This window comes from Panthera onca, chromosome D4, assembly GCF_046562875.1.
Source record: "Panthera onca isolate mPanOnc1 chromosome D4, mPanOnc1 haplotype 2, whole genome shotgun sequence".
In the NCBI taxonomy this organism is placed as follows: domain Eukaryota; kingdom Metazoa; phylum Chordata; class Mammalia; order Carnivora; family Felidae; genus Panthera; species Panthera onca.
This window is the reverse complement of record NC_138351.1, coordinates 56,907,951-56,923,177: the sequence shown is the minus strand read 5'-3', so window position 1 is coordinate 56,923,177 and position 15,227 is coordinate 56,907,951. Positions and strand designations below refer to the sequence as shown.

Here is a 15,227-nt window from a genome sequence, read left to right as displayed (position 1 = left end):
AGATGATGGATAGATGTGATGACCTGAAATTTCCTGGCACACAGTGAAAAATAAAATATTAAAAACCAGCTATAGCCCTTTGTCATGACTAGAGGCATTGTAAATTGGAACAGTCCTTTGGGAAAGCAGTTTGATGCTATGTATCAAGAATCTTAAAATTACTCCTGCTTTTTGACTTTGTAATTCTACTTTATTTAAGAAATTACCCTAGGGGTGCCTGGGTGGCGCAGTCAGTTGAGCGGCCGACTTCAGCTCAGGTCATGATCTCGTCGTCCGTGAGTTCGAGCCCTGCGTTGGGCTCTGTGCTGACAGCTCAGAGCCTGGAGCCTGTTTCAGATTCTGTGTCTCCCTCTCTCTGACCCTCCCCTGTTCATGCTCTGTCTCTCCCTGTCTCAAAAATAAATAAAACATTAAAAAAAAAGAAATTACCCTAAATGTAAATATATATGGATTTCAGCATTAGTATTATTTAGAATAGTGAAAAATTGCAAACAATCTGAATGTCCAAAATAAGTGAATGGTTAAAAAGTTATTATACATCCCCTTTATGGAGGCCATTACATTGGTGATTTCAAAAACTATGTAAAAATATGGATAGTTGATTATATTCCAATACTAATTTTCAAAAATACAGAATATAAGATACAGTTATTTTTCTGTATGTTGTTCTATGCAGGTGTTATAATGACAGAATTCAACTCAAACTAGTTTAAGCTAAAAAGAAAAGTAGACTAGGGGTGCTTGGGTGCCTCAGTCAGTTGAGCATCCAACTTCAGCTCAGGTCACGATCTCATGGTTGTGAGTTCAAACCTCACATCGGGCTCTGTGCTGACAGTTTGGAGCCTGGAACCTGCTTTGGATTCTGTGTCTCCCTCTCTCTCTCTGCCCCTCCCCCGCTCATGCGTGCTGTCTCTCGCTCTCTCTTTTTCCCCCAAGTGAGTGGGGGAGAGGTAAAGAGAGAGAGGGAGACACAGAATCTGAAACAGGCTCCAGGCTCTGAACTGTCAGCACAGAGCCGGATGCGGGCTCAAACTCAGGAGCAGAGAGATCATGACCTGAGCCGAAGCCAGACGCTCAACTGACTGAGCCACTCAGGTGCCCCCCAAAATTTTTAAAAAAGGAAACTAGGGGTGCCTAGGTGACTTGGTCGGTTGAGCATCCAACTTCGGCTCAGGTCATTATCTCGCGGTCTGTGAGTTCGAGCCCCACATTGGGCTCTGTGCTGACAGCTCAGAGCCTGGAGCCTGCTTTGGATTCTGTGTCTCCCTCTTTCTCTGCCCCTCCCCCGCTCATGCTCTGTCTCTCTCTCTGTCAAAAATAAATAAACATTAAAAAAATTCTTTTAAATGAAACTAGACTATAAGGACACTAGGATTTCTCATAGTATTCAAGGGTAGATGTGCCCTACAAACCTTAGAAGGGCAGAGGAAGTTCTACAACCAGAGCCTCTGAAGGACTTTCTCAATCTCTTGTGTTTGCTTCTTTCTGAACATCAGCTTTATTCTTATCTCCCTGCCCAGTGGCTTTCTCTACTACCTAATCTACAGTCTTGAGCTTTACCTCTCCTCTTGGTCCCACTTCCTATTCTGGGGGAGACCCTGATTGGCTCCACCTGGTCCAAGCAAGGGTGGGACCTGGAACCCACCCCTGTGGACTATGAGGAGAAACACCAGCTTCCAGAGAGGGAAACCCCAGAGTGTTGCTACTGTGGTATGCACATAAGACTTAAATATACTAGGACATTTACAGAGGTTGTCTCAAGGTAGTGAAACTAAAAATTATTTTTGAGAAAGTTAGCACATATTACTTTATAATAGAAAAATCTATTAAGCTTGCCATGGCTAGGCTATGATTGTTATTAGGCCTGGGGTGAGCAGAACTCTTTTCCATTTTGGTTCTCTCGATGAGAGTCACCACAAAATACTACAGCTTGGTGGTACTTGTTTTTGGTAATAAATTCTATCAAGTTGTTTAAGGAAACAGATAAGTCTCAGTTAATCACAGGACCAATTTAAGCTCTCAAACTCTAGCTGTAGCATAAAAATCCTTCCTTCTTTTTGGTTAACTTCACCTTGACCCATTGAATGTATTTCAGTTTTCATTTTCCCAAGAATTAATGCTTGGGGGTGAGGACAGAGGTTACCTTTCTTGTGGGAAAGCTAAAATTGAATTGTGTCTCTACCTCGACTCACTCATGCAGTCTGCAAGACAAAGGCAAAATTGTTCAGCACCACGGAGAGCGTTTTTCATCCTGGCAACTAGATCAAGGGCAGGTGAAAAGATGCTAGAAGCCCAGCCAGTCTGATCTCCCTACACTTCCGGCTAGTCATCAAGTACCCCCTTTCCCCCCAACCTCTTACTATTCAAACCCTTCCTTTACCTATCTAGGCTTTTAGGAATGAACTCCCTTAACTTTCTACCCGCCTTTCTGCCTCCATGTTATTTGCATCCCTCACTCATATTCACCCATCTTCCATTTCAGTAAGTAGCCTTCCTCCTCTGGTCCAAGGCTCTGTTTCCATCTCCTCCTCAAAGACCATGACCTACCAAACATCTCCTTTTCTACCTAGCTTCCTTCCCCTCCATCTAGGACATTGGTCAGGTGTCCCACAGTTTCAAAGAAATTCTTCAACTCCAGAGTTCCCTCTGACTGTCATTTATTCTCATTCCTTCTCTTCTCCATCTAGCTCCTTGAAAAAATATTCATGTTCACTCTTTCTGCTTTCTCTTTTCCTATTCCTTCCTAAATCCTCTATAATCTGGATTCTGTTCCTACTCTTCAACTAAAACTGTTTTGAGGCCACCTATGACTTCCTTATTTCCAAACATTGTCTGTATCTTCTGGGACTCAACTGGTTTTTTGACACTGTTGATAATTATTGGGAGCTCCCTAAGGATGGGGCCCTTTTCCATTTATATTTATGAACCACAGGCCTGCCATTGATAAATAACTGAAGAAAATGTTGCATGTTAGAGTAAGGAGAGAGAGAAAGCAGAATGCTCCCTGGTCAGGCCCCTCCTCATCCTCTGGAGGGAGTACTTTTTCCATAAATACCTCCCCACGTAATCTAGGACCCAACCTGTGTGATGCTAGGGTTGCATCTGTGAGCCAGTCACCCCTAGAACATGCTGTCCATGATTGTGTGGGCCTTATGGAACCTGTACTAATAACTTTATAACTAGCACAGATGTATTACTCAATATGTACTATACTGAAGTGCTTACGTATATTAACTCATTTTAACCTCACAAGAACATTTGACATAGGTATTAAAATTAGTCCCATTTATAAATAAGGAAACGGACACCCAGATCACATAGCCAGTAAATGGAGGAGTCAAGATTTATTAAAAAAAAAAAATGAGTTGATGAGTTGAATTTTTGAAGGTGATAAGTACCCAGGATCTCACTGTTATTTTCTCTACTTTTGTGTAAGTTTAATAATTTCCATAATAAAACATTTTAAAGGACCAGATTGGATTAAATCAATGGATTTTTGAAGATTTTATTTTTTTAATTTAACTTTTTATTGTTTTTAATTTACATCCAAATTAGTCAACATATAGTGAATGAAGATTTTATTTTTAAGTAATCTCTATACCCATTGTGGGGTTTGAACTCACAACCCCGAGATTAAGAGTCGCATGCTCTAGGGGCATCTGGTTGACTCAGCTGGTTAAGCGTCTGACTTTGGCTCAGGTCATGATCTCATGGTTCGTGGGTTCGAGCCCTGCATAGGACTCTGTGCTGACAGCTTGGAGCCTGGAGCCTGCTTTGGATTCTGTGTCTCCCTCTCTCTCTGCCCCTCCCCCACTCATGCTCTGTTTCTCTCTCTCTCTCTCTCTCTCTCAAGATAAATAAACATTTAAAAAATTAAAAAAAAAATACAGTTGCATGCTCTGCTGACTGACCCTGTCAGGCACCTCAAATTAATGGGTTTTGGGGCGCCTGGGTGGCTCAGTCGGTTAAGCCTCCGACTTCAGCTCAGGTCACGATCTCACGGTCCATGGGTTTGAGCCCCGCGTCGGGCTCTGGGCTGATGGCTCAGAGCCTGGAGCCTGCTTCCGATTCTGTGTCTCTCTCTCTCTCTGACCCTCCCCCGTTCATGCTCTGTCTCTCTCTGTCTCAAAAATAAATAAACGTTAAAAAAAAATTAATGGATTTTAATTTTTTTTTTAAGCAGAACTGTTTCTCCAACCAAAATTTTACAGAAAGGCTAGTATATAAATGAAATAAAAGAGTATCTCCATTCTCCATACTCTTGCTTCGTTCTTGGACTCAGCCCCACCCACGGCACAGGGTTCAGGGAACACAGTTTAATGAAAATCACTGGACCAGGCTAACTCTAAGGATTCTCCTAGCACTTTTGCCTTCCTCTAATTATACTGGCTTTGCACTGGCCATTAGCCTATATATCCTGTCCCAGAAACAGTGAGACTGGGCTATTAATCATTTCTGCAGTCTGTGGAGAATTTGTTTGAAGGGTTGCAGAAACATGGGTTGCTGTTAGAGATGCATTTCAATGTCTGTCTCTGCTGAGTGTTTAATAATTTTGCTAATCCTCACTCTAGTTCCTGGATCTAGCTAACTCCTGTCAGATGTCCTTGGGGGGCATTTTAAATTCTCCCTGATTTCTTGGAGCCAGACATTTCCTTCTGCCTGGATTTTCTCTGATACTTAACATTCATGAATATTTCACATTTAACCTGATTACATTTCCATGTGATGGTCATGGTGCATTGACTGTATTTCTCAGGGAAGACATACAGGAAGCCCACAGTAAAGGCTTGAATTTTCAGGCACAGTGCCAGATATCTTTGTTCTTGCCACTAAGATGGCCTATCGTGGCCAGTGACAGGTGAGATGCTGTATGGTGGACTTTGCACAGGACTTCTCAAGCTTAGGGTTCTGCACCCTGGCTTATAACCCAAAGGAACTGGTGGTTTCTCTCAGGGATCAAAAGCCACCAAGACCTGCCCAGTGGTGGCAAGGACCAAATGTGGCTCTCTGTGACCAGAATTGCTCAACAGCTTCCCAGGCCCCACTAAAACTCTATCCTCTGCATAGTCTCCTTCCAATGTTACCATTTCCATCTAGTACCTCCAGCCCGAGAGAAGCAACTCTGATGAACTCATCTGGACTGAAGAGGTGTCTGAGGGTTCATGTGTTTAAAGTCAGCCCCAGGGAAAGGACAGTGGACTTATATGGATTGATGGGAGCGTTACAGAGAAGATGCATGATTGGGAAGTCCATAGATTTAGAATGTTAATGCAAACTGTAGAAGACATCAGGGCTCCCCAAGGAGAGAGTGGTGGGCTGAGGGCAGGACTCTGTGGAAGAGACAAAGGGCTGTGGGACAAGATGAAAATGATGGTTAAGGAGGCAACATGAGTGAAGGAGAACAGTGTCCTCAAAGCCAGAAGAGGAAACCATATCCAAATGGATGGGATATGTGTATCATGTGAGAAGTGCTACAGAAAAAGTAATGTGACTAAGGAAATTGGAAAGGTGCCAATGCTTCCCTGGTAGGGTCCCTCAGGCATGTTTATTGGCTTTACCCTTTAAGAAGCCATCAGTCTGCTTTGAGAGTGAGTCCTACCTATGGCCTAAGGGGAAAGCCAGAACCCAGCTGTCAAGTCTTCATGCCCCCTGCAGGTAGCACCTCAGAGCTGTTTTGGCTGCAGAGAGGTATGTCAGGACCACTAGAGGCCTGCTTCTCCAAGTTTTCAGGGGACAAGGGGACAAGTGCTATCCCTAAGGAGTCTCTCAAGAAGGAACTGAGACAAGGAAGCAGAGAATAAAGGATTGGAGAGGACTGCAGCATGAGAAGTTGCCTGAGATGGAGGCACTGCAGCACCCCACTTTTTCTGAGCCCTGTCCCCTACAATACCAGCTAAGGGGTGGGGGTCAGAGTAGAGGAAAGAGGCCCAGGTTCTGCCCTCAGGAGCTCACAAACCACTATGGTGACAACAGCCCATCCAGGGTCTCTCTGGATGGCCTGAAGGAACACAGGCAAGGCCAAGATTTCCCTCCCAAACATTCTAGACTTTTTCTTTTCCCCTTGATGACAAGCATGTTTTCATCCCCCCATCTCATTCTAAATGCAACAGAAGCTACCATAATGGTTATATGTCCTTCCCTTGCTGGGTCACTCAGATCCCTGAACCTGACACTGTAGGACCAGTCCTGGGGCATTCTACCTGTCTGTCTGCTGTCTGCATCTCCAGAAGCAGAACAGGCACAGCCTTGGGTACACTGTGCAATTTTCAGACCTTGGGCATACCATTCTTTAGTCCTAGGCAGTTTCTCAGGGAGAATGTGAATGACTCCAGCCCCTTCCAACGGACTAAAGCAGGGTAAGCCAGGGCCCTGGACCTTGTAGTAGAGGTTTGGCATGTTTTAGAGGAAACAGTGAGGCTGGATTACTGAGCAGCATAAGACTAACTGGTCACCAGCTAATTTGCTTGTTATTCATCTTCTAACCTACCATACCCGGCCAACATTTCAGGTTCTCCAGGAGATACTGTTTAGGACTTATCTGTGAAATGGAGAAGTCCTCATGAGAATTCTTTTTGTCCAGTGGCTGCAGCCTTAAAGTCTGGCCTGGCTTGCCTAGTCCCTTCTCTGGATCCTGTGAAGGGACCCATACAATGCTAGAAAAAGAAAGTCTATCTTAGGGAGCATCTACTCTGACCTTTATCCAGACTTAAACTCATAGCAACTTGAAAATACCTTACCAAACAACTGCATAAGAAGAGCTCTGAAGAACAGGGCAATTAGTATGGGAGGTTGAACAAAGAGATCCTGTGGGTTAAAGGAATCACAGTAGGCTTTCTAAGAGGAGGCTGGATCACACAGGACTTTGAAGAAAGACACCCAGGTGAGTGTAAGTGGGGCTGAGATTCATGGCTCTTTACCCAGTTCAGGGTCTTCCTTCCAGGGTGTATGGGTCTGCCCTTCCCTCCTCAAATCACCTGCCTACTTCCAGGGGTTAATGCCCCCAAAGTATGGGTGGGAGGACCAGCTTCAGGGCTGAGAGCAGCCCCTTTTCACTTCCTAACAATTCTGTCTCTGCTTTCTCCTCACAGGACCCAGCCGCCGCCTCCATCTCAGACGGGGACTGTGACGCCCGGGAGGGTGAGTCAGTAGCCATGAATTACAAACCATCCCCGCTCCAAGTGAAGCTGGGTGAGTGTGTCTGGGGGGTGAGGGAGCTGTGGGGAGTGGACAAGGTGCTCTGGGCTGGGTCTGCAATGAGGTGACACAAATAAACCAACTCAGACTAGATGATTCCAAGACTCAAGCCACCAAGTCATTGGCACTACCAGACACCTTATCTCCTGCAAGGCAAAGAAGGAAGTCATAGTCCTCTGCAGTGCCTGAAGCTCTAGGAGGCATCTCTGAGGCCAAGAAGACTCCAGGTGTTCCGGGGATAGCTCCCATGGAACCCCAGATAGAGGATTAGAAGTTCCACCAAACACTACACAAGGCTGGGAAGAAGCTGCCTTAGAAGCAGGGTGTCAGTTACTACGTTTAAGGGGTAGAAAGGAATAAGGATCCCAAAATCTAGAAACTGAGATCCTCTCCCCATTTCTTCCTCACCCATCCAGAGATCTCAAGGTCTAGCTGGCTCCTGTTTGGAGGGGGGTTTCCCTTGGTTTTTCAGTAAGCCCAAATATCTCTGTACCCCCTTACCCTTGGGGGTTTATTTCATGTCCACTCTGAAATCAGTCTCTGTTGCAGCCTGCTTCTTTGAAGTCACTTGGCTCCCAAGCACTGCCCCTACCTCCTGCAGCTGCTGTTCTCACTTCACCCTACACCTAACACTGCCTTTCTCCCTTCAGGGACCAAAATTTTGTTCACCAAAGGCTACTGCTATAACAGACTTACTAAAGTTTGGTTTCATGAAGAGAAATTACAACACAGTGCATCCAGGAAGGAGTTTATAATTAAATACAACATATCAGTATCCTTCAAAACTTCTCTGCCATCCCTGCCATCCTTTTGGCCATTTTCTCCTCAGACTCCAGCTGCCCGCCAAATACTGGACCTTTCCTCGGTCCTGGCAGCCTTTCCCCATTCATTGTAAAACTTCTCCCTCTGTAGCTGCCAGAACTCCTTTTCACAGAATACTATTCTTTTATTCAGCTTTGGGGTTTTTGTTGTTGTTGTTGTGGTGGTGGTGGTGGTGGTGGTGGTGGTGGTGGTGGTGGTGTGTGTGTGTGTGTTTGGTGTATTTTTGTTTTTGCTTTTGTTTTGTTTTTGTTTTTTACCTTGCTTCTCTCATTCCAGACTATATCCAGGGATCTCCTCATGCTGTTTTTCTAAACAAGAGAACAGTTCTCTCAGTGGAATTTGTTCATCTTCCCAAGACACCAGACTCAAACTGCAACCAGTTTTATTTGTTCATTACTGTTTAACAAGTATTTTAACTTCTCCTTTTACTCTCCCTCACCACATTCTCCTTCCCAGAGACAATCATTCTAAGCCTTTTTAGTTTTTCTTGTTTTATTTTCTATTTTAACACAAGTGGTATCATACTGTACACATTTTTCTAAAACATTTTTTGTTTCTGTTTTTCACTTAATGCCTTGGAGCCCCTGCCAATGTCAGTATATAGAGATTAAGTTCACACTTTTTTTTAAGTTTATTTTTTTATTTTGAGAGAGAAAGCACGCACACATGCACACTCATGAGCAGCAGAGGGGCAGAGAGAGGGAAAGAGAATCCCAAGCAGGCTCCACACCCAGCACAGAGCCTGATGCAGGGTTCTATCCCACCACCCTGAGATCACGACCTGAGCCAATATCAAGAGTCAGATGCTTAACTGACTGACCTACCCAGGTGCCCCTAACTTCACACTTTTAAATGGTTGCACAGTAGTCCATAGTTTGGTTTTTCCAGTTTATTGTTTGCATTTTTTCACTATTTCAAACATGCTTTTAAAATAACACTTTTTTTCCCCTCCCCATTATATTACCACCAAAGCTCCTCATGAAAATTCACGACCTCATCCCAGTTGGACTCACGATAATCACCACTGGGAACTTTAAGGCAAATTGCACCCCCTAGAGTCATGGAATGGTAATGGCAGCTGCTGCCTGCTGGAAAGAAGCTGGGAAAAAACTGGAATCAGATGAGCAGTGGCAGAGAGAGGGTCAGAGACTGAGATATGAGAGACTAAGAGACATGGAGATCAGGGGAAATTTCAGAGTCACAGTAGCTGGAAATTCCCATTCCATCCTTCCTCTCTGGAGCTAGTAGTTATTTTATGAGAGCTTTCCCCTAGTATCCCTCTCCACTCATCATCCCTTTTTCCACATCTGGGCTTAAGATAAATAGGAAAGGGTAGACAGGCCTCCTTCAGGACCCAGGCAGCTACTGGCTACTGGTAACAGTGCCACATACTAGGCAGAGGGTCACCTGGTGACCAGCTCCATGGATCTGGTAGACTCTAGAGCCTTGGAGAACTCAGAGGCTGGCACCACAGTCAGAAGTATAGCCAGAGGAGCCCCCCAGCCTCCTGCCCCTCACCCAGCTAGCCACATTCTGCCCCTCTCACTCAACAATTTCAGTTGCTCATTTGGCTTCTGCATTAATGCCAAACTCCTGTCTGGCATTCAAGGCCTTCATGCTCTGGGTTGTAACCAGAGCCCCCAACCCCTTAGCACAGGACCTAAGACATAATGGTGATAGATGGTTTTTGAATAAATGCCTGAGTAAATGTATCCTAATTTTCTAACCTGACCTCCCTCCAACTTCACTCCTCCATCCCATCTGGACCCATACTTATTCTCTTCACTTCTAAATGCATTTTTGTATATGCAATCCCTCCTTCTTAAAATGCTGTCCTCTCTCCTCTGCAAGAAGCCTTGACTTCTCCATCCTTCTCCTTCATCACTCCCTCTCCAGCCTTTCTTTGGCATCAAGCACACACTAACTGCCCCACATTGGAGTATAGCTCCTGGAAGACAGGAGTCAGCCTCTTCCTGTTGCCCCTCACTATCTGCCTCAGGTTGTGCAGGGCCAAGTACTGTCTCCACCAAGCAGCAGGGCCTGTAGTTGGGATCCCTGCCTCAGTTCCTAGAGAAGGAAGGGGTTTCACAATGGAGGCCCAGCCCAGCCAGCCCTGAGCAGTGAGGTAGGGTGGCCCTGGGAGCAGGACACAGCTTCCTTCCCATGTTCTCCTGCAGAGAAGCAGCGGGAGCTGGCCCGGAAGGGCTCTCTGAAGAATGGCAGCATGGGTAGTCCCGTCAACCAGCAACCCAAGAAGAACAATGTCATGGCCCGGACAAGGTAGAGGCCCCCCAATCCCACCTGGACCCTGCCAGTCAACATTTATGTCTGCTGGTCCTACGCTTCTCCTTCTTCCCTCCCTCCTCAGTCCCAGTTCCTCTCTGAGAGGAGAGTCTCAACAGGATCCAAGGGACAGGGGGGAGTGGTGGGTCAGGGCCTAACCCTGTTCCTCACCAGGCTACATGCTCCAGTTGCCAATCCAATCCCCTAAATTTTCTACCCAGGCTTGTCGTCCCCAATAAAGGCTACTCTTCGCTTGACCAGAGCCCAGATGAAAAGCCACTGGTCGCCCTTGACACGGACAGGTGTGTATGGGGATGTTGGGGCAGCCAGGCAAGCCACAGAAACTTGTGTGAACATACAAGTGGGCTGTACAGGACATACCTGCTATATTGTCAGAACAATTGGGTTGTTCCTCAGATAGCCAGGAGCTCTCCAAGGATGAATCCTCCAGGGAATGGAATTTTTTATCTGGAGGTGGGAAGAGCAGAGAGAGGAAAAGAGGATTGGTACAGTCTGATGCTATCCTGGGACAAGTGATCCAATAGCTGCCCCCTTGAATAGGCCCTGATTCGATGTTCCCTGCTGCTGGGAACACACCTGGCTACACTTGAACTTTGGGAAAACCCAACAAGCCATGGGAGGTTTGAGACTAGAAAAAAGGTGACAGGATGGGGGCAAAGTGTGTACAGCTCTATTTAGGAGGAGGTTAAGGGTGGCAATTTTAGAAGGGTGGGGCTAGGGAAGCTGAGCATTTGTGCAGCAAGCACAATTTTTATTTAGATCTGTTATTTGAAAGCATAGGGGAGGGGTATTAGGTATTGACTAATGGGTTAGGAGGTAGGATGCAGGGAGTTTTAATATTTAATATCAGGGAATCACTACCTCTCTGTCTTCTTTCTTCCACCACCAGCGATGATGACTTTGACATGTCCAGATATTCCTCTTCTGGCTACTCCTCTGCTGAGGTGAGGCCCCACTCCTTAGGGCCCTCCACACACCTGAGCAGGACCACCTCCATCCAGAAAAGGGGGTGCAACCAACACCAAATCACACCCTGAGGGGAGCAGTGGGCAAAGCTAGGTGGAGCCTCATGGGGGTGGGGCATAATGGGGCAGGGCCTGGGGTGGGACAGTGTCCAAAAGAACCTGGAGGCTGTTAAAACACTGGCCTCAAGTGTGGAGAGCCCAGTTTTAGGGGCAGGGCTTGAGCCTGGGGTTAGAACAGGGTTATTAAACAGAATGGAGTGTGAAATACAGGCTATGCTTTATGGGGGTCAGCCAAATAGAGACAGAAGTTGCCCCAAGAATGGGATGCCCTTTGTAGAGAGGTGGGGCGTCCAGGATGTACCTGTAAGAAGTGAGACCAGAACTTAGGCTGGGGCCTAAGGAGTGGCAAAGCCAGGCGTTTCGGTGATCTGGGATGGGACTGAGTTAGGTGCAGTTGGCCTGGGGATGCAGCCGGCTGTGGGTGGTGCCTCGGGATTGCCCTGAGCCTGACCTCCCTCCCCTTTGTCTACAGCAGATCAACCAAGATTTGAACATCCAGCTGCTGAAGGACGGCTACCGGTTAGATGAGATACCTGATGACGAGGACCTGGACCTCATCCCCCCCAAGTCCGTGAACCCCACCTGCATGTGCTGCCAGGCCACGTCCTCCACCGCCTGCCATATTCAGTAGCGGGCGGGGCATTTGCGGCCGCCTGGGGCAGGGCCCCCGAGGGTCAGGCTGGACAGGGTAGGGGCCAACCCCTCCCCAGCTCTTCTGCCTGTCCCCGGCCCTGTGCCCCCTACAGCCGCCAACCTCGTAACAGTCATTGCTTCCTCCTATGGTAGGACGTGTACCTCTGTGTGTTCATGGAGCCGGAGAAACCAAAACCGGGTCTTTCTCCATCCCGGGGGGCTGAGGAGCGGTGGGGGCTGTTTGTTCAGTTACTTGGGGGACCTTGCCCAGCACCCTGCCCCGCCTCCCCAAAGCTGTAGTGGGGTAGGGGAGAGAAAGGACTAGACATCAGGGAGGACAACACTAATGAGTGGGGGAGGGATCACGAAGCCAGGGGCTTGGCCCCACCCCAGTGAAGCCATGAGTCCCCCAGCCCAGCCTGACAAGGAAAGGGGCTGGGAGGAAGAAAGGTCCAGGGCTGTGGGAGCAGGGCCCAGCACCTCAGAGCCCCTTCCACATGCCCCCTGCCGGCCCATATAACTTTTTGTGTTTCCCCCTCATCTCCAGATGGGAAGCCTGGCAAAGCTGCCCCATCCATAGAATCACTGCCTTCTTCCTCCTTTTTGCCCCATTCACCCCATTCCTTACTCTCTGGGTCATGGAGGAGGGTAAGGTGGGCCTTAGAGATAGGCCAGAGTTTGGGGTGATATGATCTGTCCTCACCCACCCCCCAACCACTGCATCTATTTCTCTGCCGACTCCTCCCATCCCCTATGCTTCTGTTCATTGGTCTCCATCCCAGCCTGGAAGCCGGAGGTAAGGCTGGGCCCCGAATGCCCCATTCCCATCTCTCTCTAGCCCAAGATCCCAAAATGCTGCTTCCTAGTAAGAATCTTCAAGGAAGTAAGTTTAGGAGAATATAGTGGTTGCATTGCAGGTTTACGGTAGGGAGAACCTGGCAGAATGGGTGTGTGTCTGAGGCTGGCAGGGCATGTATCTGTGTCTATGTGTTGGGAGAGGTCTGTTTCTGTCACAGATGTGAGTGTCCATGGTGGGGAAGTGACTGTGTGGTCTGTTAACAGTGTAAGAGGCTGCTCAGCAGTGGACTGAGAGCCCTGGACCTGGAGTCAGAGGCTGGGGTTGTGGCCCTGGCTCTGGCACCCTTTCTGTGATCTTCAGCAAGTCACTTGTGTTCTCTGGACTTCAGTTTCCTCAACTGTAAAATGAGCAGTGTCTGAAATTATTTTTAAGATCTTTTCAAACCTAAAGGAATTTCTTCATAGGAATTTCCATGGAGGTGTGTAGGAAGGTCTCTATGTGTCTTTGAATGCACCTCATGGGCATCCTGAGTTGTATGTCTGTGTGAAAAGGAGAGGGGAAGTTCCTAAGGGACCTGTGTATGTTTGGGATCTTTTTGGGAATACATGTATGTGTGTCTGTGAACATGTATGTGTGGGAGGGTATATGTTGTGTGTGTAACTCTGTGCAGTGTCTGTGAGTCAGAATGTGTGTACTGCTGCTTCTGCTGCTGGTGCTGGTCGGGGGGAGAGGGCAGAAAAGCTGAGGATGAAAATCAAGAGCGAGGAGGTTACCAGGCCCACCCACTACTCCCCACCCCCGCCAACTGGGCAATGTAGACCTGCCCCTGTGTGAAGAAAAATGAAAGCACAGATAGCCTAAGACTGCTCAGGTTTCATGCCCACAAGCCCCATATCCCAGGACCAGGGTATACACTCCCCATCCCTCCATGCTGACAACCCACACATGTTGGTGTATCCACTCTCATATGTACCACTCACGTGCTGCAAGCATGCAAGAGGACACATGTACAGCCCACTCCCTGGATGCCATTCCTGGGAGATGGGAGCTGAAGGAGGGGGAAGGTAGTGAGAAGAAAGAATGAGGCTGCTGGCTTAGGAAGGGTAGCACCTCTCTGCGCACCACACCTATAGACTGCCAACTCCAAAGTTTTGAGGTGCAGCTCTCTACCTTCAGTTCCTCCAACCCATCCCTACCTCCTCTAGCAGCGACCCTGGTTAAGTGGTAAGAAAATGCCAAAGGGAGGCAAGAACAAAGAAGGCACTTGCAGGGCCTACAGGGTTCGTACTGGCCCCCATCTGAGCCTATCTCTCCCATCCTGGTCAGCATCCCCATCCTGTCATCTGGGCCCCAGAGCCAAGCTTCCTACCACTACTACCATCACCCTGGGCTCCCTGATTCACCCTTCTAGAACATGGGTACCTCCTCTTTTCTGGACAGGGCCCCCATGAGGGCTCATATAGATTACTGCCTTTGCTGCTGACTTGCTCTATGACTGGCCCACTGCTCAACCTCTCTGGCCCTGAGAAATCAGGGAAAAGCTCCCTACCCACAGGACATACCAGTTCCCTGGCAGGCAAGGGCTTCCAACTGAGGCAGTGTACAAGTGGTGGAGAGAAGTAGGAAGCTGGCAACCAGCACCTTCTGGGTCTAGGAGAGTGTGTGGTTCCCTCCTTCCCTATCTGGGATGTTGGAGGGGAGGAATCGAGGCCTTAGCTTGCCCCCCTGTCATCCTTCCCCCTTGTAGATACTGCCTTAACACTCCCTCCACCCTCAGCTCTGGCTGCCAACCAGCCAGGTTTCTCCGTGCTCACTAATTTATTTCTAGGAAGGTGTGTGGAAGACATGAGCCGTGTATAATATTTTTTTTAACATTTGCATTGCAGTATTGACCATCATCCTTGGTTGTGTATCGTGTAACACAAATAATGGTATTAAAAGCATCAAATAAGCCAGCCTCAGCTCCCTACCTGGGTTGTGGGCAAGGGGAAGGTGGTCTGGGAAGGAGAGAGAACTGATTCTCTGAATACACATTTCACTCTGCCTCCACTCATGGGTTCGAGGCCAGGCCTGCCACTGACCTTCTACATGACCCTGGACAAGTCGCTTGATGCCTCATAACCTCCATTTCTCTTCATCAAAGTGAGAAGTTTGGCCTAGAAGATCTCCAGAGACCTTCTGAACTCTTGGGCTTGGAAGTTGGGCTTTTTTAAAGAGGCTTGAGGCGGGGCGCCTGGGTGACTCAGTCGGTTAAGCGTCTGACTTCAGCTCAGGTCATGATCTCGCCATCTGTGAGTTCGAGCCCTGCGTCAGGCTCTGTGCTGATGGTTCAGTGCCTGGAGCCTGTTTCAGATTCTGTGTCTCCCTCTCTCTCTGACCCTCCCCCCCACCCCGTTTATGCTCTGTCTCTCTCTGTCTCAAAAATAAATAAACGTTAAAAAAATTTTTTA

At 47.7% G+C, this 15,227-nt stretch overlaps 1 protein-coding gene across 6 annotated transcripts in view; it reads left to right on the top strand.

Moving 5' to 3' along the window:
- FAM219A (family with sequence similarity 219 member A) overlaps window positions 1-14,732 on the top strand; it is a 54,669-nt gene extending 39,937 nt beyond the window's left edge. For 2 of the 6 annotated variants that reach the window (XM_060609467.3, XM_060609465.3), the window contains exons 2-6: window positions 7,089-7,137; window positions 10,194-10,296; window positions 10,521-10,601; window positions 11,210-11,264; window positions 11,818-14,732. In XM_060609467.3, coding sequence (XP_060465450.1) covers window positions 7,089-7,137; window positions 10,194-10,296; window positions 10,521-10,601; window positions 11,210-11,264; window positions 11,818-11,976 — 447 coding nt within the window. In that variant the 3' untranslated portion in view covers window positions 11,977-14,732. Of the gene's footprint in view, window positions 1-7,088; window positions 7,189-10,193; window positions 10,297-10,520; window positions 10,602-11,209; window positions 11,265-11,817 lie in introns of all 6 variants that reach the window. The other 4 variants (XM_060609462.3, XM_060609459.3, XM_060609466.3 and 1 more) reach the window with 3 other exon arrangements.
- Window positions 14,733-15,227: the final 495 nt, after the last annotated feature.